Here is a 24,333-nt window from a genome sequence, read left to right as displayed (position 1 = left end):
CACCAACAACTACTACATGAACACACCATAGAAACAAAAACACATGCATGGCGACATGGCACTACCTCTCTGACAAGTGACAATCTTCCTGTGCAACTGATGGCAGCGGTCATTCAGATGGTCGGCCTGCCAATACCTCAGGAACACCTTGGTGTGACCCATCTGCAGCGAAACCAGATCCATGGACAGAAGACATAAGAAATGAGAGTGGAAAAGGTAGTGAATGAAGCAGCTGCTTTTTAAAGGATGTTTTACTGTGGTCAGGGCACACAAGAAAGTGAATTCCCTGGGCTGATTTACACAGAGGAGTTCAGAACCAGCACCCACATGCACCTTCAGGATGTGCCCTTCCTCCCTTCCCGAGCAAGGTACTGTGAGTGGGGGAAACAATATGGGCGGGCAGATTTTTACTTCTCTCCTCCATTTTTCTTTCACTGTGTCCCTGTTTTAATTATGATGATCTTACTCACTCCAGTATCCTGGGAGCAGATCAGCTGTAAACCCCACGCTCTAATTACATAGCAGTACCTTTCAATTCTGCCCCTGTGTAATCCTTCTGGTGAGGCTGGAGGTGGTTGAGAGTTGACCATCCAGATAATCAGAGGTGGGAACTCAGGAGCTGAGGGAAAGTGATTCTAAAAGTAGGACTCCCTCCCTTCCAAACTGGTTCTCTTATATTGTTTTCTACAGGTGCTGGGAACAGGGGGCGATAACCTTTCTTTGAAAAAGAAAAGGTGGTCAAAGGGGAGGACAGAAGGGTAGGATCAAAAGGAGGAGAAGAGGAGGGACAAGATGGGGTGAGAAAGCTGGATTGCCAAAGGGGAGGAGCAGAGGATACAACACTGAGGTGTGGGGTGGCATGAATTAGTAAGAGAGGCCAGTTCCCCACTCCTGCACCTGCTTTCACTCGCAGACAAAGGACTTCCTTATTATTATGGAGTGCACTGAGAGGTTGCCAAGCCCGTTTGATTTGGTACTTTGGGTTAGGAGAAGCATTGCCAGACATTGTCCTCCACTGGTCCGTATGAATTAACTTTTTTACAATCACTTCAAAGATCATTTGAAATACTTGGACATATATTCGAGGTTACTGAAATTGGACCTAATATAATGCTACGTATGTCATACTACAAACATTGTTATATAACAAGGAGAAATAACTGTATTGCCATTTAGATTTAGGATTACGACACTCAAATTTAAGGTAATTCTAAACAGTAAACAAAATAATATTTTATACATTAAATTAATATTTTAGCATTTGAGTGAAAACGTGTATAGATGCAAGTGAGAAAATGGGTGTCAGCCTTAGTGTGCTGTGTAACCAATGGATCCCAGCAACATGGGTATCAATGGGCAGTGACAGTGCAATGAAACACTCCCTTGCTAGTAAAAGTGTTGCTAATAAGACAACAACAATGGACTTAGAAGAGAGAGAATGAGAGAAGTGATTACTCTGCCGCACCATTATCACAAGGAGGCTAACAACATTGGCTAATGGCTGCCCTCCACTCAGAGCTATCAGATGTGCTCTGGGGCCAGAGAGTTCACAAGATAACCTGCCTTTGTCTCATCGGGGATTGTAGCTGTTTAACATTTTAATCACATACACTGCATTCTGTCACACTCAAAGGCTTGTTTGTACTTGACAGTAACACACCACCTCAAACTTAACCTTTGGTGTTCCCTTCGGACACACTACTGTGAATTGCCCACACTGCTGTGAAGCTATGCAGATCTCAATCAGTCAACTTTCAATTACATGCCAGCGGGAGGCATGTTAGCATAGTAGGCACGAGAGTTGAACAAACTGCTGGGGAGATCAGACTAACCCACTAAATCAGACAACTGTTGCACAACCCAGAGTTATAGGATCTGTGGTATTAGTGTAGACTGACTGAAATCCGGTATATCAGATAAGCATATGGCACAAATGAGCTTCACTTGTTAAGGATGAAGTGGTGAGGATGATAAATATTAGAATAAACTAGTTTAATGCATGGTCACCCTGCAATGCTCTGTGAAACTAATTTTAAGGCATAAACATTCAGCGGCATTGCTTTACCTAGTAGAGTGACAACTACGTCAAAGATACTGAAATGCATGTACTGACCATTTTTTTTTTTTAAAGACAGCAGGTCAAAAGTCACCAACCTGCCAGCCCTGGAGGTTGCAGTGCTGCAAAATATGCTGACACTTCTCTTCCACTGAGAGTTTTCTGTCTCCCAGGGTAGTGTCTGCCAGGTCCTTGTATCTGAATAGGAAAGGATCCATTTAATTGCTTGTAATGAAAATATTCCAGTATACACAGCACTGCTCAGTAAGACAAATATAAAAAGCATTGTATAAGTAAAGATGCTTATTTTAACTGCAAACTGTTAAACTATAGCTTGCATATTCCCTTGTGACTTTCAGACTCGAAGCAAAGTTACTAGGTCGGTATACTTCGGTCTGCGAGCATCCACGTCACTGTGGAGAATGCAGACAGGCGAACTAACCAACTTAATGCTGGCTCATCATCTTTACCGTGGAGACTGTAAAGGCTAGATCCTCCACCCACATTGCTGGAAGAAAGCCTTTATTTGGAACAAAGATACCAATCAGGGGATTGGAAGCCTGAGATACTGAGATGTTAATAATTACCTGCAGTACAGTTATGTAACATGGCAGGCCATAGCTGGGGGTTTGGGGATAGATGAACAAGCAAATATTTGATCTTGTACTGTAAGTGTCTCAGGCCAGATGAGATGGACAACATCGCGGCATGACTCAGAAGAAGATGGCTTGCTCTCAATCACTAGGTGACCAAAGGAGCTTGATGTCCCTAGTGTTCTGCCCAGTGAAGTTGAAGCCTTTGCATTATTCCAGTTTTCATCCAGCTATGAAACGTTAATGTAAACATCTTGTGTTCCACTATATAGCAAATAATGTCAACAAGAGTTTCATATCGGGCAGAAGGAACCCATGCTCCCAATTACCAAGTAAAGTGACCTTTATTGATGCCTGTCCTAGTCTCAGATTAACAGTCTATAGGCAGCACAGGACTGAAGACCTTCTATATTTAACAGTGCCCACAAAGCGAAAGAGATGTATGATTCAGAGATTTGCAGAGGTCTGATTTCAGAGGTTTCTATCTGAGATTTCTTTCACTACCCACAGTACTCAAGAAATTTGTGAAATATGATACAGCTCCCCATCAGCCATAAAACATTAAAAAGGTATTGAATTTGGCTGAAAGGACAACTTTGCCGTAATGAAACTGAATAGGCAAGGAAGCTTTTAGCAGCAGGGTACCAGCATGCCAGTGCCAAATTTACACAGCTTCAATACGTATCCGACAAAGCAGAATTTCCATGAATAACTGTCAGTCACATTTTTCTGTCTTCAAAGTTAAAGTGGCTGAAGTGTCATTCTTCTGATGCATCAGTGCCAGTGTCTGCTTTAATTGCTTGCTTGAAAACAAAATCCAGTAAATGTGAACATCTCTCTCACACCCTCTCTGAACCACTTGTCTCATACAGGGTTATAGGGAGCCAGAGCCTACCCAGCAACACAGGGCATAAGGCTGGAGGGGACACACCCAGGACAGGATGCCAGTTTGTCGCAAGGCACCCCAAGCGGGACACGAACCCCAGACCCACCGGAGAGCAGGACCCGGTCCAACCCACCGCACCACCACTCCCTCCTAGATGTGAATATCACTCTCTAAAATACAGGGCTGAAAATATATGCCATGAAGTCTGTTTTTACCCTCTACTGAATAAACACAAACTATAGAAAAACAGTAAACAAAACCCCTCTAACCTGATCTAGTTCTTGGTGTTTATATTCAGTCACACTGTTTATTGCTGTTTACATCTGTGTGTTTGTGGTACAAGTGCTGGGTAGTTTGACTGCAGACAGTGTACTAAGGACAGGAAAATGATTTATATGCTCAATAGTCTCACTGGACACAGTCCAGGGCTTGAATACTGCAGGCCAACTGAGACCCGTTCAATGCCAACAATATGTTGGCTGGAGGCCTCAGCTAGTAAAGATGCCATTGTGCCTCCCTTTATACATTCAGGCAATATTTGCCTTCTAAGATGGAATGGAAAACAAGAATAGCCATCGGCTGTGTAATTGCTGTTTCAGCCGATTCTTCCTTTTGCTATAAACTAAACATGGCTGTGTGGCTCAGGTGGGGGTTGGTTCAATGCATTTCTACCTCAATAATAAGCACTCTAAAGGATAAAGATCACAATGGTCAGTTCTGGTGAGGCCAGCAGCAAATCAGAGTTTCAGGATTTAAAACAACCAGCGTTAAGCAAATTTCATCCTTGCATCCTCTGTCTCTTGGGGGATTGGGGGAAGGAAAATAGACTATCTGGTCTTTCAGAGATTTTGCTGCAGGTCCAGGGTCTCTGGAAAAGTTCTTTCTGCTCCCAACTGGGTGAATGACACCATGGGAGATTATATATTAAGGCTGCAAAGTCCGTCTAGCTGAAGACTCCGAATTTTTGGCCGCGACAACCCGCCCAGAGAAATGAAGTGCAAGACTGTAATTCCCGCTGACCTCAGTATTTTTTTGAACTTGAGACGAATGCATGGGGATTTAGAATACCCCTGTGGCGCTGCCTTTCCATAAAGTGAAGTACTGAACTGCAATCAGATTCCATTTTAATCAGTCTTAGAGAAGCTCTTAGCGTATAAAGTGAAGAACTGAACTGCAATCATTCGATTTTAATCAGCCTTATAGAAGCTTTTACCGCATGTCTACTGGAATGTTCCCATTATTGCTTTACCTTAGATTATTTTTTAAATGCAACATTACATTTGATGTTTCCTATAATTTAATGGGGCTGATAATTACAAAATACACACACACACACACACACACACACACACATTTTCAGAACCGCTTGTCCCATACGGGGTCGCGGGGAACCGGAGCCAACCCGGTAACACAGGGCGTAAGGCCGGAGGGGGAGGGGACACACCCAGGACGGGACGCCAGTCCGTCGCAAGGCACCCCAAGCGGGACTCGAACCCCAGACCCACCGGAGAGCAGGACTGTGGTTCAACCCACTGCGCCACCGCACCCCCCTAATTACAAAATATTAATCAAAAAATCAAATATTATGGATACTTCCAACCAAAGACCAAATACAGTGCTGCTGGAAAATATGTGAAGTCCATGTGTCCCTTAGTTTTACCATGAAATGGTTATTCAGTGAGAAGCAGTCTTTCTCATCTAACATAACAGGTGTATAATTACCAATTCCATATGTTGCGTTGGAAGAAATCACTGAATGCATGTAGTAGAAACACTGAAGTAATGCAGGTGGAAAAATAAATGAACCCCAAGTTGTGTTGGTTAAAACCGAGTAGATAAGTGGAATCAGGTGTGTCGATCATTATCATTTATTCCTAAATTTATTTTAAGACTTAAATTTTATAAGTCTATTAGTTAAGTTTTAAGACCATGGTAATTGCCTACAAATGCATCAATAGAACTGCTCCCAACTATTTACAAGACTTGATCAACAGCTACACCCCAACCAGACCCTTTGCTTGTCTACTTCTGCCTACTTGGTGGTCCCACGCACAAAGGTAAAGCACGGAGGTTCTCGGTTCTGGCTCCGTTGTGGTGGAATGACCTCTCCCTCTCACTCAGAACTGCTGAAACTCTGTCCACATTTAAGGAGGGTCTGAAAACTCACCTCTTCCAGATTCACTTTTCCCACGATCTCTCAAGCTCATGTAAGGTGTAAATGTTCATGCACCATAACTTTATGATCATGCCTAGATAAGCCTTTACATAGCCACTACTCCTGTATTGCATGTAAATATTTGTGTACCTTTAAAAAAAAATTGTAGGGTGATCAGGAATCGTCTATTCTGAGTTTTATGCACCCACTTATGCGATGAACATCAGTGCATACAGTGGAAACAAACTAAGTTTACTTAAGAGTCTGCAACTATATCTATCGTTCTGCTAATGCTATGCATAAATTGTATTTATCTGAGCTCTGCATCACTTTGGAGAAAAGCATCTGCTAAATGAATAAATCTAAGTTTATTTTAACATTTTATGCAATAATAATGACCATTCATACAGGGATCAGGTACTTCCAAGTACTACTGCAGAGGATTCATTTGTGCTTTAGGGAATGAAATGAATCAAGTATCAGCAAAAATGCAAGACATGAACACAGCTCTAATCTTGGTTTGGAACAGGTGGTACTTACCTTGTTAAGAAGCTAGTGAAGGACATCCGGACCGGGTATCCGTAACGGATCATCCGGACCATGTCTAGAACTCCCAAGTACTGCAGCTGGGTAGACACGTGGAAGCTGTCAAAAGAGTCGGGCTGCTTGGTCTGATTGGGCCGCACACACTGGATGAAGTGAGGGGTGCAGTCCTTCAGCTTGCTGTTGATTTCAGAGAGCGAGTTCTGGCCCACGCGTCAAAACAAACATTTAAACACAATCATTAAATAAGCAATCACAATTAGCAAGTACCAAGAGGAATTACAAATCAGTAAGATTTACATAGGGTCTTTTGCATCTCAGAACAGGACCAGGCATGACTGGTTAAGTGTCCTCAATAACAGATGATTGGATGTATTCAGTATTATTCCAAATATATGGAAGGGTTGTACATTTATAGTTATAGATGTAGCAGATGCTTAACTCCAAAGCACAACAAAGCAAACAAAAGTGCATTTCAGAACAGAAAAAGATTTTTAGATGCACACACACACACACACACACACATACACACACACATACACACCTGTCAAAGCGAACACGGTTTGTTTCTCTATTGGCACTATTTTTCCACATCACACAAGGAGTTACTTATGGAACTGACAAAATACTGAGGCCATTGTGAGAAATGTTGCAGTACAAATTTATAGAGCAGGAGAAATGGGTTCCAAAGAAATGTTTTCAGACCTTTCTGAGTGTTGACTTGGATTCAGTAGTTCTGACAAAGACTGAGAACTCATTTTAACACTTTAAAGCCAAAACCAAGAACCTCCAGATTTTTGATCTCTCAGGCATGGGACCACGAAGTGATTGGAGATAGAGGCGCTGAATTACAGTGAAGAGTAACTACATTAATATGGACTTGAAGCCCTGAAGTACACAGACAACGTTTAGTGTAAAATGGGAGCACTGCATTGTAGTGTGTTTTCATTTACTGACTCTAACAGTAGGTCACCCTAGTTCTGCTGACAGTGGGCTCATGATGTTGCCATCTCAGTTTCTAAAGACAATGGGACATGGTAACCTAGCAAATAGTGATCCACTGGATGACATTTATGGAATGCTGCCGAACAGTCTTATTAGTGTTATTGGGGAGGGGGAATCAAAAGTTCAATACTTCATGAAAAGAGGGGAAAAAGATCTAAGATAATTACTGAAAAGTTTATTTGGTTTCCAAATGACATACAGTTTAAGGGTGGGTTTATTCATCCTTGTTTAGGGGGGTTTGTTTATTTATTTTGGTATCTTGGTGCTATTTATATTTAAGACGAGCACAGCGCTACATCTTGTATTATGTTCATTTTGTTGTGTGCCTGCCCACTCCTGTTTCAGGATGTTCTACACATCAGAAATCCAGTGGATTTTCCAGAACCTGGCCCCTGAGCCTTTTTCGAGGAAAGGCACACTTGATGTGGTTTGTGTTTTGGATGAAGTCATGCTGTATCTGGGACAATATGGTCGCATGGTGCACGCACATACCATACTGGGAAACAGCAGTCTAGTGCCCACTGAGGCACTGTGCAAAATGTAGCCATGTTTCCACTGAATAAACAATGACCGTTATGTCAGTGCATCACAATTGCCTGCAGGATTACACAGAGTTCCTGGGTGGATGTTCAGATGACTGCCACACTAACAAAAGCACTGTAAACTCCACAAGCCCCAGACACAAAACACATTTCCAGCACACTGCTGGAGTCTAAGCTAACACAACTCTGAATTTCAACACTTGTTCTGCAGGCTTAGATGAACAACAATAAGAACCACAAGAGCCCACCTTAAAACCGCACTCACCCTGAGTTGGACTGCTGCTGTCACTGGCCCACAGCGCTCTAGCCGCTGCAAAAATGAGGTCCCTCCCTTCTTCTTTAGCACCTGTGTCACAGGAGAAAAGTAACCATCACAAAATACCATCAATACAGACACCCCTCGACTTACGCAAATAGACCATTCTTCAACCCTTTACGCAAGTCAAAATTTCCGTTTGTCGGATTCCCCCTCCTCCCCCACAATTCACATTCATAATTTTTCCATCTGTTAATGCACCTTGAAGTTTCTTCGTTAGTATTGTTGTTTCCATGCTAGCTGTTCCTTTCACGTGCTCCTTTATACGTACAGCATCCTTCCTATCGTATTTATAGTCGATACAGCTAAACCTGGTTCCCATACTCAAGACGATAATCTCTGCCCACCTTCATACTTCCTTATTATTTTCATTTCCAAATCGATTGCTGTACGCTTGCGAGACGGTTCTCGTTTTCCTTACATTTACATGTATTAATTTAGTAGATGCTTTTCTCTGAAGCAATGAACATCCCATAGAAACTACAATGTGTGCATGACATTAGCAGAAAGAGAGACTTCGATTCAGACACGTGATTCTTAAGTGCAGTTAGTTTGTTTCTTAGCACCATATAAATCAATGTACATCACACGAGTGGCTGTATAAAACTTTATCCGAAGATCAACAATTCCTTCCTAGTATTTTTTTAAGATATACTGTATATATATATGATATATATATGTATATACAGTATATATAAACATTTACGTTAAATTACAAGATTAATTGCGTGAAGGTTTATCTGTTGTTTAACAGGCATAACCTCAAAATTATAGCACATAAACATGATTAACACATTACATGAATTTAATAGATCATCATCAAAGCGAGTCCAGAAAAGATGACCCAGGCTTTTTAAATGTGGACAGAGATTCAGCAATGAGTGAATCCTTCAAGTGCACATTTACCATGAGGCATTGTGAATAATAAAAAAGGGAAAAAAAAAAAAGGGGGGGCAAAAAAGCAGTACACTAAGGAGAGGAGATGCGTTCACGGCTCAAAACACGTGGGAACTGGGAAGATGGAGCTTCCTGCCTTGTCTGGCTACGTGGACTTGCGCTGAACGTATTTCAGATGTTTTGCGTAAGCGCTATCCGTAAATGTGTATGCTGGGAATTTTCAGCGTAAATCCGGATTTGCATAAGTCGAATTGTCATAAGTAGAGGGGTGTCTGTACTTTGTTGATGGAACCTTGGGACAGTGCTGAGTAAAACACATATTGGCTACAACAGGCCATCAATAGCTGCAAAGGGTGGCTGTATCTGCTCTGCTACAACCCTGTGAGAAGAGGCCTGGCGTCAAGTAATAATGGCAGCACCATGTGACCAGTGGTTGGATGTTCTGGCCATTATAGCAGCAGGACTGCTGGGATGGCCTCAAAGGCACATAGACATAAAGCACACACAACATTTGAAATGACTTCATTCCAAATTGTTTGGGAAGAATTTAGATGGACAGGTGCAGGGGTGCGGTGGCGCAGTGGGTTGGACCGGGTCCTGCTCTCTAGTGGGTCGGGGGTTTGAGTCCCACTTGGGGTGCCTTGCGACGGAGTGGTGCCCTCTCCTGGGTGTGTCCCCTCCCCCTCCGGCCTTACGCCCTGTGTTGCTGGGTAGGCTCCGCGACCCCGTATGGAACAAGTGGTTCGGAAAGTGTGTGTGTATGAGAATTTAGATGCCCCCTAAATGCAGCACTGCTTGAAAGTATGTGAAGCCCATGTGTCCCTCAGTTCTACCATAAAATGGTTATTCAGTGAGAAGCAGTTTTTTTCTCATCTGACATAATAGGTGTATAATGACTAATTCCATATGTTGCTTTAAAGGAAATCATGCATTTAGCAGAAAAATGAAAGTAGTGCTGGTGCCAAAATAAGTGAACCCCAAGTTGCACTGGTTAAACCAAGTAGGTAAGTGGAATCAGGTGTGTAAATCATTCATTCATAAGTTTAAGATTTCAATTTTACAAGTTTTTTTAATATTTTACACAACAATAATGATCATCCCTATGGGATTCGCACACTTTCAAGCAGCACTGTACAGCACAATGTAATATGCCAAATAGCCATCTTAATGCAGATACATACACAAGAACATTTTCCTCATACTTATTCACACTTAAGATATGTTTCAGGTAAAATCCCACTCCAAGATATGCCCATTCGAGTGACGAGATTTCAAGTTTACAAAAAGTTTCATTGAAAACCCCTAGTTTGGCTTAGAAGGGATTTCTTCACATTTATGAGTAAATTTATATTGTGCTCATGTCCCGTTTACTCAAAGTAAACATAAGTGGATTTCGCCAACAGATGAAGACATACAGAGACAGACATGTCATTCACAAAGTATAGTCAAGTAGTCCAACTTGTATAGTCTTATTTTTAACATACTCGGTGAAGGCTTCTGGAGCATTTTCACCAATACATCTTTGATAATTACACCTTATGAAGGGTTTTTCAGGAGCACACTACCTTTGTAAGGTGAGAGAAAACTGTATTGTCTTCTTGCCTCTCATCACTTAGTGTATGTCATGAGAGAGCAACAACAGTGTACAAGTGTAAATACACAATAAAGAATATACAAACATAGACACATGTGCAAAAAGAGTCTAGTCAACCAGTGAAAGGAGAGTTATTGTTTACAGAACCAGTAAGAAGCGTGATCTGATCTGTACCATTCGGCTGGGCTGGAACACCAAGGCCCCATTGTCCAACCCCCTTCAGTGCCCTAAAACCCCTTCACAGGAGACAGTACCTTACTGACTTCCAGATGCTTCTTGGGGTCCCAGGCTGGGCTGGATGACGTCAGCCTCTGCAGCAGCAGCGTGCCTTTAGCCCTGAGGACCTTCAACCGCTGCTGGGCCGGCACCAGAAACCCGGTGTGCGTCAACTTGCTCTGGAACACTTGACGGATGACCACATTCTCACTGGCTGCATGGAGAGAGGGGCGGCAGTGAGGCAGATTAACAGGATAAACAATCGCTCCAGATAGGAGGCTGCAACACGCTCACTTACACACCCCACAAAGGGCCCTTTGAGGAGTGGGGCGGCTACAATCACCACACAGTCGTGGGCTGCTGAAAGGAGTCCTTCTCCTCAGGGGTGCCAAACAAGGTTCTGCCTGGTGCCTGACGCACAAATAACCAGCACAAGTGTGGATGCTGATGAATTGGCTGGCAGAAAGAAAATAAATGGAGACGTAGACCTTTGGTGCTAATTAAGTGAGGCGCCAGGGGTAATTGTCTCCTGCATGTCTAAACCCCAGTAGAGCTGTTCAGCCCCACATAAATGGTTTTAAAGACCTCCCAAAATAAACCAGCCACTCACCTGGAAGGAAAAAAAACAACATAGCTGATGCATGATGAGTGCCTGTTTGATTCAGCACTGCCAGTGTCAGTTGCAACTTTATTTTATGGAATAGAGACACGTGGCTAAGAAGCGTTTTGAGGACGCGAGGACTGCTGGACAGGCAGAAAAACTAAACCTCAACTCTTGGAACTATGGCACTATGAGTCATGCATCATGCCAAAAACTACAGTTTTAATAGTAAATGCTTGTTCAATAATGAAAACTTACAAATCCTGGCTTTGAACTGTCCATCAATGGCCCAGAAATTCATTTTGTGTTGTCTGTGACAGCAGAGGGAGTATTATTTAAAGACTGTATTGTAACTTACCTAGAGGTGGAATGACATTAAAGTTGACTGACTTTGAATAGGATACTCAGCCAACTTGAAGCTGGTTAGCAAGCGCCGTGTTAGTAGCGATTATACCTCGGTCCAACAAAGTGAAATTCTGTGTATGAATTTTTATTTCTCTTTCCTATGCCTGTCCACTTCTCTCTCTTTTACCCCAACAGTCCAAGATTTATTGTATGTCATGGAGCTGATGCATAGTCTGAGTTCTCAATTGGCAAACACAGAGGTTTGGCCCGAGAGAGACAAACAAAAGACGAGTAACAGCAATACACATCATGCTAATTACTGGACCTTCCTCTCATATAAATAACACTCAGGAACTGGTGCCAGTACACTAACCTAGCAAAGAGGAAACGTGTATGTTTAGAGATGCATGACTCCACAACGATAAATATGTATGGAGAAAACCCTGTCAATCAATATGGTTTTTCAAATATAAAGAGAAAATAAAATTATAGAATAAATCTTAATTCTGCACAGCATGAAAAGACCTTACATTTCATAACGGAGAGGATGTTTTGGGGTAGGAGGTCCTTGTTTCTCTCCAGTGCTCCAGTGAGGTCGTAGGTCATCTGCCAGAGATATTGGAGAAAAATTCACAGTCACAGGTACATAGTGGTACATTCCTTGTGCATGCACACCTGTCACTACTAGCTTCACAATCAGTTAGCATATAGGAATGAGAATAGAGAACATCTGGTCTCAGCAAAGAGGGGAGTGCGGTGGCGCAGTGGGTTGGATCACAGTCCTGCTTTCCGGTGGGTCTGGGGTTCGAGTCCCGCTTGGGGTGCCTTATGACAGACTGGCGTCCCGTCCTGGGTGTGTCCCCTCCCCTTCTGGCCTTACGCCCTGTGTTACCGGGTAGGCTCCGGTTCCCCGTGACCCCCTATGGGACAAGCGGTTCTGAAACTGTGTGTGTGTGTGTGGTCTCAGCAACTATTTCTAATTACTAATAACTATTCTAACTAATGGATTTGTGCCATCAAAAAGTAAAAAGTTCCATTGGTTTAACCACATGCACAATGGGCTTACAGGTGAAGTGAAATATTTAGTGTTAAGCAGGCAGAGAGAAGCAATGATAGAAGAAGAACTAATGTTTCTTTGTCTTTGTAGATCATACTCTGTGCTTTCAGAAGTGTCTGTGCCTGGATTCCATGTACATCAGAATCAGAATGAGCTTTATTGCCAAGTATGCTCACACATACAAGGAATTTGTCTTGGTGACAGAAACTTCCACAGCACAGACAGAATGACAGTGACAAGACACAGATGAGGAGATAGAATATGTGAATAAAGGATGAAAAATATATGAAAAATATAAAGTACACAATATACAAAAAAATAGTCACTAGACACCATATGTATGTACAGGTATGTTCTATACAAATGCAAGGGAATGTGAATAAGACATATGATGTGATAAATAGATATAAATATAAATAGCGTTGTGTATTGCACTGGCTTACACTCTAGGGGGGATTTAGATGTTCATGAGGTAGATGGCCTAAGGAAAGAAACTTTTCTTGTGCCTGGCTGTCCTGGTGGTCAGTGCTCTGTAGCGCCGGAGAGGGCAAAGGTTCGAAGAGGAAGTGGCCTGGATGTGAGGGGTCTAGAATGATTTTGCTAGCCCTTTCACTGACTCTGGATGAGTACAGTTTTTAGAGAGCTGGGGGGGATGTGCCGATGATCCTTCCAGCAGTCCGAACTGCACATGCACTCCTCTGTACCAGTATGTACATTCATATTTGTGCGTACGGGTGTTTGTGTTTGTGTGTGTGTGTGTGTGTGTGTGTGTGTGTGTGTGTGTGTGTGTGTGTGTGTGTGTGTGTGTAAAGGTTACTGAAGAGAGGGGGCTTCCCGCTCCTGGCACTTTCTTGCAGGGGGTGGAGAGCAAGAAAGGCCAGGAGAACCTGGGGGAGATCTGAAAGGTTAACACACTGCTGTTCCTCTGGGTGTGCATGGCTGGGGGAAGGGGCACAACAGCTGATTCCATACTAACTTCAAGGCAGCCCAGTGCTATGGGGGGGAGGGGAAAAAAAAACGGCACACAGTGGAACATTGTTTATGAAGTTCCTGGCATATGTTGCAGGCAACAAGAGATTGTTCCTGGCAGATATCACTCCTTCACCTCTCTGTGCTGTTACAGCAGCTGGATGAAATAGTTCAGGCCTACTGGACAGTGACACAACTGCGTCATCTGGCTTTTGAGAAGCCACTTACTACCCCCCGTCTCCCCACCACTACCCCACTTTGGCCCGCAGACGTTAGTCCCACCTTTCCTGCATAGTGAGTGATGGTGAAGGCCAGTCCCTGGTCCTTCGGGGGTAGATTGCCATTGCCATCCTTGCCAGAGAAGGCAACACCATTTGCATTAACTGCATCCAGCTGGCTCTGAAGCTTTCTGTAGAAGTTCTGTTCAGATGGGCGCAGTGCCTGACTCTCTTCATCCAGAACTGAGAGCAGACCCTGGGGCTTCTGGGGGGGGGCAGCGGCGCCATTCAGAGGAAACAGTGTCATAGCTATATAAAAGTCTCACTGTTTTACAAGACAGAGTAGCAGTCATTGCTTACATGTAACCACTATATGTGAAAATCTGAGTCATAACTACAACTATTAAAATACATGTATCTGTTTTCACTTATTCAACAAGAAGACTGTTCAATATATGAAACCGAAGATGACAACTGTATTTAAATGTGAGGGGGTCTTGAATTTAAGACATTTATGTGAACAATAAAAATGACTAATAGCAAAGAGCATCGTGCACCTAACCTGGACTACATTTATGCATTATTAGTATTATTGTTGTCATCAATATTTCAAAGAATTTTAAAAATAAAAATAAGAAAACAGATTCATTTTTTGTCTTTTGTAATTTGAATGAAAACAAATCTGGAAGGGACATAAGCTGGGTCTAGAACTCTTATTTTAGTCAGAGAAAAAAGGCCTATAACTATATACAGTCGTAAATATGAAGCATCCCATTTATGAAACCTACACTGGGGCGTCTTGAATTGGGGACCCCACATGTGTTTTTTTTCAGGCAAATCAAGCCTGTTCAATTCCAACAATAACCAACATTTGTCTTTGCAGTCTGTTGAGAATGTGTTCAACACCCGACTCCACTTCACACCACAGGCAACATCAACTCTGTACCTGGAAGAAGAAATCCAGCACGATGGAACAGTTGCCAGGGGATCGCAATGTTTCCATGGCAATGCCCTCCTGCAGACACTCCGCCTGCTCCAGATGAAACAGCAGGTCCGTGACATACTGGTGGATTCGCTCATTGGTCATATTGATGCAGAGCTGTGCAGACAACACACACATAAACAAGTAAATCAACACAAACATTTTTATTAACATCACTGTTCTTGGATGGTTGAAAACTCTTATAAAGTAATGTTACTTGCCCAGTCAAATCAAAAATAAACACAATAATTTTATTTGACGTCTGAGCAGTAATCAGAAGACACTCGGTTTTAAGTATGTAAGGAAATTTGACAGAAAAGCCATAGGCCCACAGGTGCAGAGAACTCATGGGGACCCTTGAGAGCGTAGGAAGGGAAAGAGGTTTGTGTTCCAGAGTCACAGGGAAACTCCACTGAGTAGCAGTAGAAACAAGTGGCGTTACCACAGAAGGATTATAATTTTAAAAAAATTATTCGTTCATATAACTAGCACTTCTGTTTAAAAAACAACATCAGTTTTTTTACTCATTCATACAGCTGGGTAATTTTTAATTTGTACATGTTAAGTACCTTGCTCAAGGGTACTGCTAGAGGAGGTGGGATTTCACCCTGTGTTCTGTAGATGCAAGACAGCATCTCTAACCACTACGCTACCTGGTGCTCCTGCTGAGGAGATAATGAGAACCTTATCTCCCAACCCCTTTCCCTCCAAAACCCACCCATTATGGTTTTCATAATCTTTTAAGGACATGGGGGAGGGGGGTGATGGTAATTGGGCTTTGATTAGGAACACTGAGTCCCACTCTGGGAGAGAAAATGGGGCCCGCCTCCCTTATTTGTTTGCTCTTTAAAAACAACATGTCCACAGAGCTTATTATTCATCCCAGGAGAGACTGTGCGTAATTGTGTTGCTACCATAGCTCTCAGCCACTACCATTACCAGCTATAAAAATAAAACTACTGAGCACATACTGCAAATCCATCATCTACATCTCCACAAAAAAATCCAGAAAAATATTCTAATCAAAAGAACGGTGTATAATGCAACAAAACCTATTTCTCATTTGGTGCCAATTCTTGGCAATGCAGATTTAATAATAATAATAACAACAACAACAACAACAACAACAACAACAATGGAACATTAGGCTAGACTTGAAAAAGCAAATGGCTTTTGCATGGCTCCACCAGTACAGAACAAAGTCACAGTGCTGGATCTGACTATGTATACATGTATAAAAACCCCAGCCTGGCAACTTTCAATAATTGTTTGTTTTCTACACAACAATTCAGTATCTCCTCACACACTATACATAGCATAACGATATTAAAGTGAGCCTCGGGCAACGCATGTACAATAAGAATAATGCAGTACAGAACGAGGAAAACCTGATTTCCCTGTGCAGATTGGGAATCAAGAAAGACTGACGCAAGTTGTTGTTTCTGTGCACTTCCTTCATTCGGGACACAGACCACTGCACAGAAAGCAAACTTGACACAGTTATCACACATAAGCCTAAGGTTAAACTCAAGTGTACACCCAACAGCATATCCCCTGAGTAGCATAACCCCTAGAGAGCATGGCCAAGTTCCACACCCAACTAAGATGGCATCATTGCAGCCTTTACCATGTATGCAAAGACACCTTTAGTGAGAGGAATGTCATAGTTTGTGGTTTTTTACTTTTTTCACTTTGTAGTATACATGTAGTTTTCATTGTTTTAAATGTCATTTCAGCAGTACCAGAGCTTTGACTCCCTCTGAAGATTTAAAAATTTGTTTGGAACATCCCAGTTTGGAATTCTGAGGGATTACCAACATCAACTGTGAAAGAGATCAGCTCAGCGGAGTGGCTGACCACAAAGATAATATCTTCATTCCCACTTGGCTATAAAGGGCTGTCACTTCCACATCAAGGCATCCCTCGAAGGCTTGGCACAACCTAAACGTCTTCTTAAAACACAATTACACGCTTTATTGCAAGAGCTTATGGGCTGACATCGTCCTAGAAATACAAATGCACAGTTTGCTGAGATGAATAATGGTTAAACATGCTGAAGTACAACTACATACTTATAAGACGCATGTGTTTATGTGGTACGAAGGCTGGATCACAGTAGTAATCTCAACTTGGAATAAATTGAAAAGTACATAAGAAAAGGTAGTACACAGTGCTGAATGTCTTAAAACCAATGATCTTTAAAAAGAAGCATCATGATGCTGTGCTGACCATTCTGGTAATGAGTGAACTATAATGAGCACAACAGAGACCTGACACTATCATGGTATTGTGGTCAATGGGTCAAGACCCAACATGAAGAGTTGGGCCCAAAATGTCATTCAGATTCTCTGGGAAGCAGGAGGACAAAGGCTAAGTTTAGATGGACCAGAGGTTCTTACAGCTGTGGGACTAAAGATAAATCTTGCTGTTCCAGGGGCACTGACAACAAAGGAAACAAGACTAAATCCTATTCTGTCAAAAAATACTTTCAGCAGGATAAGAAAGCTAAATCCAGCTGGGCCAGGGACACCTCTGGAGGTCTAAGAAGCTGGGATGGAGAGGCTCGTTCCAACAGCAGCACAGCTGTATCAGAAGCCCAATGACCACCATGGCTGGTTTCCATCTGAAGAAGCAATTATGTCATGCCTCTAATGTTTATTTAATCTTTATCTTAGAGTTGCATGGGGCGTAATCCCAAGGTCATGGTATTTCTTGGTCACATTTTTTGTGCAATTCCAGCATCAAATTCAACCAGGTACACACCCAGCTGTACGAGAGAACTACACACCAAAGAAAGTACACTGTAGACCCGATGTAACGCGGCTAGATACAATGCGGGATTGCATATAATGCGGTCAGAGCTTGGACCCCAGTTTTTTTTTGATCAGTTCCTTTCTGTGTCTTTCAAATCTGGGTGGTTCCCAAAACAAATTTCTGAAAGTCGAAAGGTAAAGTTAGGCAATATAGTATAACACAGACCTACGGTGAAAAATAAATGTTGACATTTTACGAAAAACCTTTTAAACGATACCTAGTAGATCAATGTTTTTTGTCACTGATGTTGTAAAGCATTTTATTTCCACGACCTTCTGGTGTAACTTTGCTCTCTTGCTCTCAAGCAGTATGGCTTTAAATTGCTCAGATCTTGGGATACTAATTTGCAAACACCGGCAAGTCAACAATGTTGCAAAAATTCTTGAAGTGCACTTCATTCAGTGTCATTACTGATTACGAAGTATGTGTGCTGCGATGTATTACTTATTTTCACTCTCACACGCATGCGGACGATTGCATTTACTTACGTTAATCTTCTCTCAGCAGCAAACTGGAGTTAAAATTTCTTCAGCCTTCGTCAAAAGCGGAAACTCGTTGCAACGCGGACTCACTTATAACACGGCATGAAGGTTTGGACCCCACCGTCCGCGTTATATCAGGCCTACAGTGTATCAGAATCAGCAACAAATATACAAGAAACTGGAACCATTCATACCTGCTCAAAGCCATTCTTGCGCATATCTTCAAAACCAAAGATGTCCAAAATTCCAATTTCCAGCACAGGATGTCTGTGGATTTGAGATGGAAAAACATTATTAGAGCAGGATCCTGAATGGAAGCAAATGTAGGGAATGAGATATGGAAGCTGGGAGTGGGACCTTAAGGGGGTTAGACACACATGAGCGAGCATATTCGCTTTAATGGATAAATTCAGACTGTTGGGATTGACTGAAGTACTTCATAGATGTTTTCACTGCATTAAGAAATTACAGTTATATTTATTAAATAAACAAACCATCTGTACTTTTACTATATATATATATATTTCTGACTATGAAAAATTTCCTCATGGCATTGAAAGGTTTGTAATTTGTTTTTATATATCAAAGCTTCTGCTTCCTGGCTTTAAAAGTCAGGAAAAAAACATTACTTGATTTTATCCATTTTTTTTTGTTTTTACATTGCACAATTTCATAAATTTGAAGTTGCCATGACAACAACATGAATAAAATAACAGCGTTGACAGCAAATAGCACGTAAAAAACAATCAAGAGTTTTTACACAGACAAACATCCTGGTACTCAGATTTCAATGTTCAGACCATAATGATTGTTTAATAATTCAGGCTTTGAAGGAAATTGTAATGTTCGTATTTGTATCTCAGAGAAATCCCTTATCTGGAAGAAGAAGTTCTGCAATATTCATGTCACCCTCTACTGAATTTGATTCACACACTGAAACCGCTAATCCCATACGGGGTAATGGGGGAGCCAGAGCCTAACCTGGCAACACAAAAGAAAGGCTAGATGGGGGAGGGGACACAGCCAGGATGGGACGCCAGTCCGTCGCAAGGCACCCCAAATGGGACTCTAACCCCAGGACCACTGGAGAGCAGGACCCAGTCCAACCCACTGCGCCCCCTGAACTTGATTCAGATTAACAGTTTTCTCTTGGTTTTATATACAGTATAATCTGGATTTTGTACTGACATACTGCAGCCTCAATCACTTTTGTTAACCATTTGTTCTTGTCAAGGTTGTGATGGTCCAGAGTGTATCCCAAAAACAATGGGAAATAGGATGTCGATCCATCACAGGGTAGTCATGCACACAATGGAAAATTTAGAATTACCAGTAACCTGACACATTTTTAGACTGTGGGAGGAAAACAGAGCACCCAAAGGAACTTAGACACCCACAAACGCCACACAGACTGAGCTGGATTTGAACCTATGTCTGAACAGCTCAGGTGCTGTGAGGAAGCAGCGCTACCTGCAACACAAGTGTGCCACCCATTTCTATTGCCTGGAATTCATAAATCAGTCAATGTACCAGAAAGTGCCCTGAGCTTTCAAACACAAGAAGGGTCTTCCACTGCAAGAACAAAAATTGCCTTGCCTGAACCTCAGAGGAGAAAACAAAAAAAAAATTGTATATGCATCTACATTTTGTTGGGTCTATGTCCAAAAGTATGTTTGGCACATTTGTGGACATATTTCTTATTCACTTATATGCATCTTTGACATTTCGCCATAGAAATTATGTATGTATGTTTGCATTTCAACTTGGGCTGTATGTGTGTATATTTGTGTTTACATCTGATGTGCACAGATATGCCTGAGCATACCTGTTTATGTGCATTTATAATTGGTGTACATGTCTAAGCTGTGATTATGTTCAGGATGTGTTTCTACACTTGTGTCTATGTGTTTGTGCACTTCATGATCTCTTCATGTTAGTACTGTAGTACTGCTGGGTTAAAGGGAGGAATAAAAAACAACAGCCCAGTAGGACACAGTCTGTAAGCCTTTACAGAGCCACTCCTGCAATGTAACATAAATGTTTATATGTATCTCAAAAAGAAAAAAAAATCCTACTAGGAAGTTGATTAGGAATCAGCGATATTCTGGTAAAGTTTTATGCAGCTACTTGTGCGATGAACATCAGTGCATATGGTGAAGGAAACTAACTGTACTTAAGGGTCACACATCTGCAGCTATGTCTCTTTATCCTAAGGTAATGCACAAATTGTATTTTCTGAGATTTACATAGCTTTGGAGAAAAGCATCTGCTAAATAAATAAATGTAAATGTAAGCCAAAACATAGTGTGCTTCTTGCTGCATGTGGTACTGTACTGCAATCACTGCCTCCAGGACCACACTTTTGTGCTTTCATAGAGAATCACGTTGACCATCTGAGTCTGGTGACACACAGCGCACATTCCTTCTCCATACAGTTTAACTATATCATCCATAGTACTGGGTACTGAAAGGCTGACAGACAAACACAATCCAAGCAGTGGAGCAGTTCTGAGAGGTGTTATGTGGAAGTACAGGTAACATTCTGGTGCACATTCTCTACATACCAGGTAGATCAACATGTAAAAATGCAGACGATGTCATCACATTCAAGATAGGTGCCACCTGTATCAACCCTGTCTCTCACTGTGAAAGGACATTTATAAAGAACGGCTAACACCCTGGTAGCTTTTGCAGATTTCTTCCCATATATGGATAAGGGAACCATTCAGAAACAGTGTGAAAGTGTGACGACTGATTATGCCATTATGGAGTGTTTATCTGAACTGCTGTTGTCAAAGAAATAATTTGACAAAATTTTGCAGACTGAAAAAAGCATTGTGGTTCAGATGTGCCATAATGTGTCTACAAAGAAACAGGTCAAGACTAACATTTTGTTTATATCATACACTTGATTCTTACCTCCTGACTGAGATAAAACAAACAAAAAATAGGTTTTCAAAGCTAAGAGAAGTCTTACCCCATACTTTCCTCTGATAACTTTCACTTTTATTCTTACCCAGTCATTTCTTCTTGGCCCTGCAGGTAACAGTTGATGTTATTCACCAGGTAACTGAAAAGGCGGCTATAGAGGGACTTGGCCAGTAGGTCTCTGTAGTGGCTGGACATCTCCACTGTGTACCTCCTTGTAATGACATCACCTAACAAAAATAACAGAACTAAACTTGATTCAAGTGAAACAAATTGGTGCTCACTATATGACTTTTCACTTACAACCGCCAGGTCCCATCCTCAAAAAATAAACAGCAAAAAAAACATATGTGAAAATCTTAAAGCATAAATAAGCTAGTCCCAGCACTCCACCATTCACTTAAATAATTACTTGCTGTTTAGAGTATAGTAAATGTAAGTAGCATTCCCTATCCCTAATCCGTGAAAACTACACAATTCAGTGTGTGGCCAGTTTGCACACCTCTTCGCTGATTTATTTAATTTCATCATACACTACATTTAGACTACGTAAGCTGTCACATGGGACCGTCACATGGTTGCCTCCAACACGCACTGGAATAGTCTGCAGGCGATCGTGAAGTGGTTGGAATGGAGATCAGCACCTCAAAGTCTGAGTCCATGATTCTCTCACGGAAAAGGATGGTATGCCCCCTCCAGGTAAGGGGAGAGTTTTTGCCCCAGGTGGAAGAGTTCAAGTATCTTGGGGTCTTGCTCACGAGTGAGGGAAGAAGGGAGCGTGAGATCGGCCACAGGCTGGGAGCAGCGGCAGCAGTAATGCGGTCGCTGTACCGGTCTGTAGTGGTGAAGGGGGAGCTGAGCCATAAGGCGAAGCTCTCTATTTACCGGTTGATCTACGTCCCTACCCTCACCTATGGTCATCAGCTCTGGGTGATGACCGAAAGAATAAGATTGCGGATACAAGCGGCCAAAATGAGTTTTATCCGCAGGGTGCTGGGACTCACTCTCCGTGACAGGGTGAGGAGTTCGGACATCCGGGAGGAGCTCAGAGTAGAGCCGCTACTCCTTCACATTGAGAGGAGCCAGTTGAGGTGGTTTGGGCTAAGGATAAGGACCCGCTGGAGGGATTATATCTCACAGTTGGCCTGGGAACGGCTGGGGATCCCCCAGGTTGAGCTGGAGGAAGTTGCGGGGGGACAGGGGCGGCCGGGCCTCTCTGTTCTCCCTGCTGCCACCGCGACCCTTTTAGGACAAGCGGGACAGAAGATGGATGGATGGAAGCTGTTCCAGGGCTGGACTATAGAGAGGGCCTGAACTAGGAAACAAACACAATGTTGTAATGATGTAATGATCTAGTCCACAATCAGTACTTTGCAGTCTACACACAGCTCCATATGTGAGTCCAACAGGCTCTGATGAACACACTGACAACCTGACAGTGTGGACAGGAGAAACAGCCCTGGGTCATCAACAAAGACCAGAAAACTGTAGTGGTGGCAAATGAAATGAATGGAGAACAGGGAAGTAGAATAAAGGGCAGGAAACAGGGCAGATGGCACAGTCTGACTAATTTAAATGTAAAGGTCATTGGGTCAGTGTACTCTTATTTTACCAGCAGTTCCAACAACTATTTCAAAGCATGTTGAGTAGACAAAGCACCTGGCTGCCAGTTCTTTGATGTCTGCGATCAAATTCACAAATATAACCATGGGATGGTGTTTGTTTCACCTCGGATAGCTCGGCATGACAAAGACAAGAATTTATTCAGAAGCAGTTCATTGTATTGACAGGTGGAATAATTCTGGCCAGTTGGGGTATTCGAACTGAAAGGAGCCACCGTGGCTGTTCACAGCACCTCACTCTCTGGGTTATTCAGATATTTTGTTTTCTAAGATAAAGACCTGTATCAAGGTCTGGGACTGGAAAAAAGTTTCAGTGAGGACAAATATGGAGTTACCTTTTAAATACTGTTCATCTGATGTCAGGGCATAACCCAGGTCCTCGGGGCACACCTGCAACATCGCCGACACTGTAGACACAATGGGGCTTTAGAAACACGACTTATTAACACACGGTTTTCGGGATCCAGATCAACCAAAAAGACATGTGCAATGATTATAACATCATTATTACATTTCAAAACAAATTAAATCTCTTCGTAGCACCCCTAATACCAGATTCTTTCAGGAGACATTTCAGTGAGTCTGCTCTTTGGGTGACATCATCACTGATTACATCACGTAACCCTGACAACAGCTAGAACCCTGTGTTCTCTATGTTCCTTCTCTGAGGGACACGGCTGCTGCGACGTCACTTGTTTACCATCTTCCAGGTCTCAGCTCATTGGGAACGGCTGCATCATTATATAATAGAACAGACTCCTATCAATGCTCTGCCAGTTCCGAGAGACCTGACGTCAGCAATGAGGCAAGCCGCTTACAAAAAAACAGAAAACACGAAAAAAGTTATGCGACAGGATACGAGGGTGTGACATGCAGCACGGGAGGGATTCCTCCTAGCCCAGCCCAGCCATGTAAACACCGCAGGACAGTGTACGACAGAGCTTGTTCTGCCAACCTCCCTCTCTTCTGGAGTGCAGCAGTTGGGTTGCTCAGCAGTAAGCTGCCCCCCCCAGTGGCAGATGAGCATCACAATGGCTACCAAACCTTGCTCCAGCTGCTGTGTGTCAGACAAGTGCGCTGTCTCGCTGTCCCTCATGAGCCTGAAATGTAGGTCCCCAAGGTGTAGGATAGCAGCCAGGATGCCAAACACGTTGTCCACCTCCTTGAGAAGGAGAAACGGAGAGTAGGTATGAGGCTGACAGTGTACATCAGCTCCTGAATCAGAGCACAAAGATGGGACTCATGGAGTCAAATTGCAAGCTGACATAGGATTAGATGTGGCAGAATAAAGCACAAACCACAAAACACCCCCTCTCACAAGTGCAAAAACCTGAGTCCAAATACCAAAGGCATTCACCGAGAGCTGACACTGTAGCTGTGTGTGTAACTCATTGTGTGTTCACACTTGTAATTTAGTGTTGACCGGATGAGTCGATTCTGCATGGCAGGATGGAGATACGTAGTGCTACCGAAAGCAAAAATTAAAGCTTTCCTCAGAATTGGTGATGTGGG

At 42.6% G+C, this 24,333-nt stretch overlaps 1 protein-coding gene across 4 annotated transcripts in view; it reads right to left on the bottom strand.

Annotated features, from left to right (window-relative positions):
- Positions 1–24,333, bottom strand: part of myo16 (myosin XVI) — a 92,163-nt gene that overhangs the window by 17,894 nt on the left and 49,936 nt on the right. For all 4 annotated transcript variants that reach the window (XM_018750080.2, XM_018750079.2, XM_018750081.2 and 1 more), the window contains exons 18-29: positions 23,866–23,983; positions 23,157–23,228; positions 21,288–21,429; positions 18,466–18,538; positions 14,940–15,092; positions 14,058–14,258; positions 12,280–12,355; positions 10,842–11,017; positions 8,046–8,126; positions 6,231–6,436; positions 2,155–2,254; positions 66–162 (exon numbers count right to left, since the gene is read on the bottom strand). In XM_018750080.2, the coding sequence (XP_018605596.2) occupies positions 66–162; positions 2,155–2,254; positions 6,231–6,436; positions 8,046–8,126; positions 10,842–11,017; positions 12,280–12,355; positions 14,058–14,258; positions 14,940–15,092; positions 18,466–18,538; positions 21,288–21,429; positions 23,157–23,228; positions 23,866–23,983 (1,495 nt within the window). The remainder of the gene's footprint in view (positions 1–65; positions 163–2,154; positions 2,255–6,230; positions 6,437–8,045; positions 8,127–10,841; positions 11,018–12,279; positions 12,356–14,057; positions 14,259–14,939; positions 15,093–18,465; positions 18,539–21,287; positions 21,430–23,156; positions 23,229–23,865; positions 23,984–24,333) is intronic.

This window comes from Scleropages formosus, chromosome 1 (genome assembly GCF_900964775.1).
Source record: "Scleropages formosus chromosome 1, fSclFor1.1, whole genome shotgun sequence".
NCBI lineage: Eukaryota > Metazoa > Chordata > Actinopteri > Osteoglossiformes > Osteoglossidae > Scleropages > Scleropages formosus.
The sequence above is the reverse complement of the archived record's forward strand: the minus strand, read 5'-3'. Positions and strand labels throughout refer to the sequence as shown.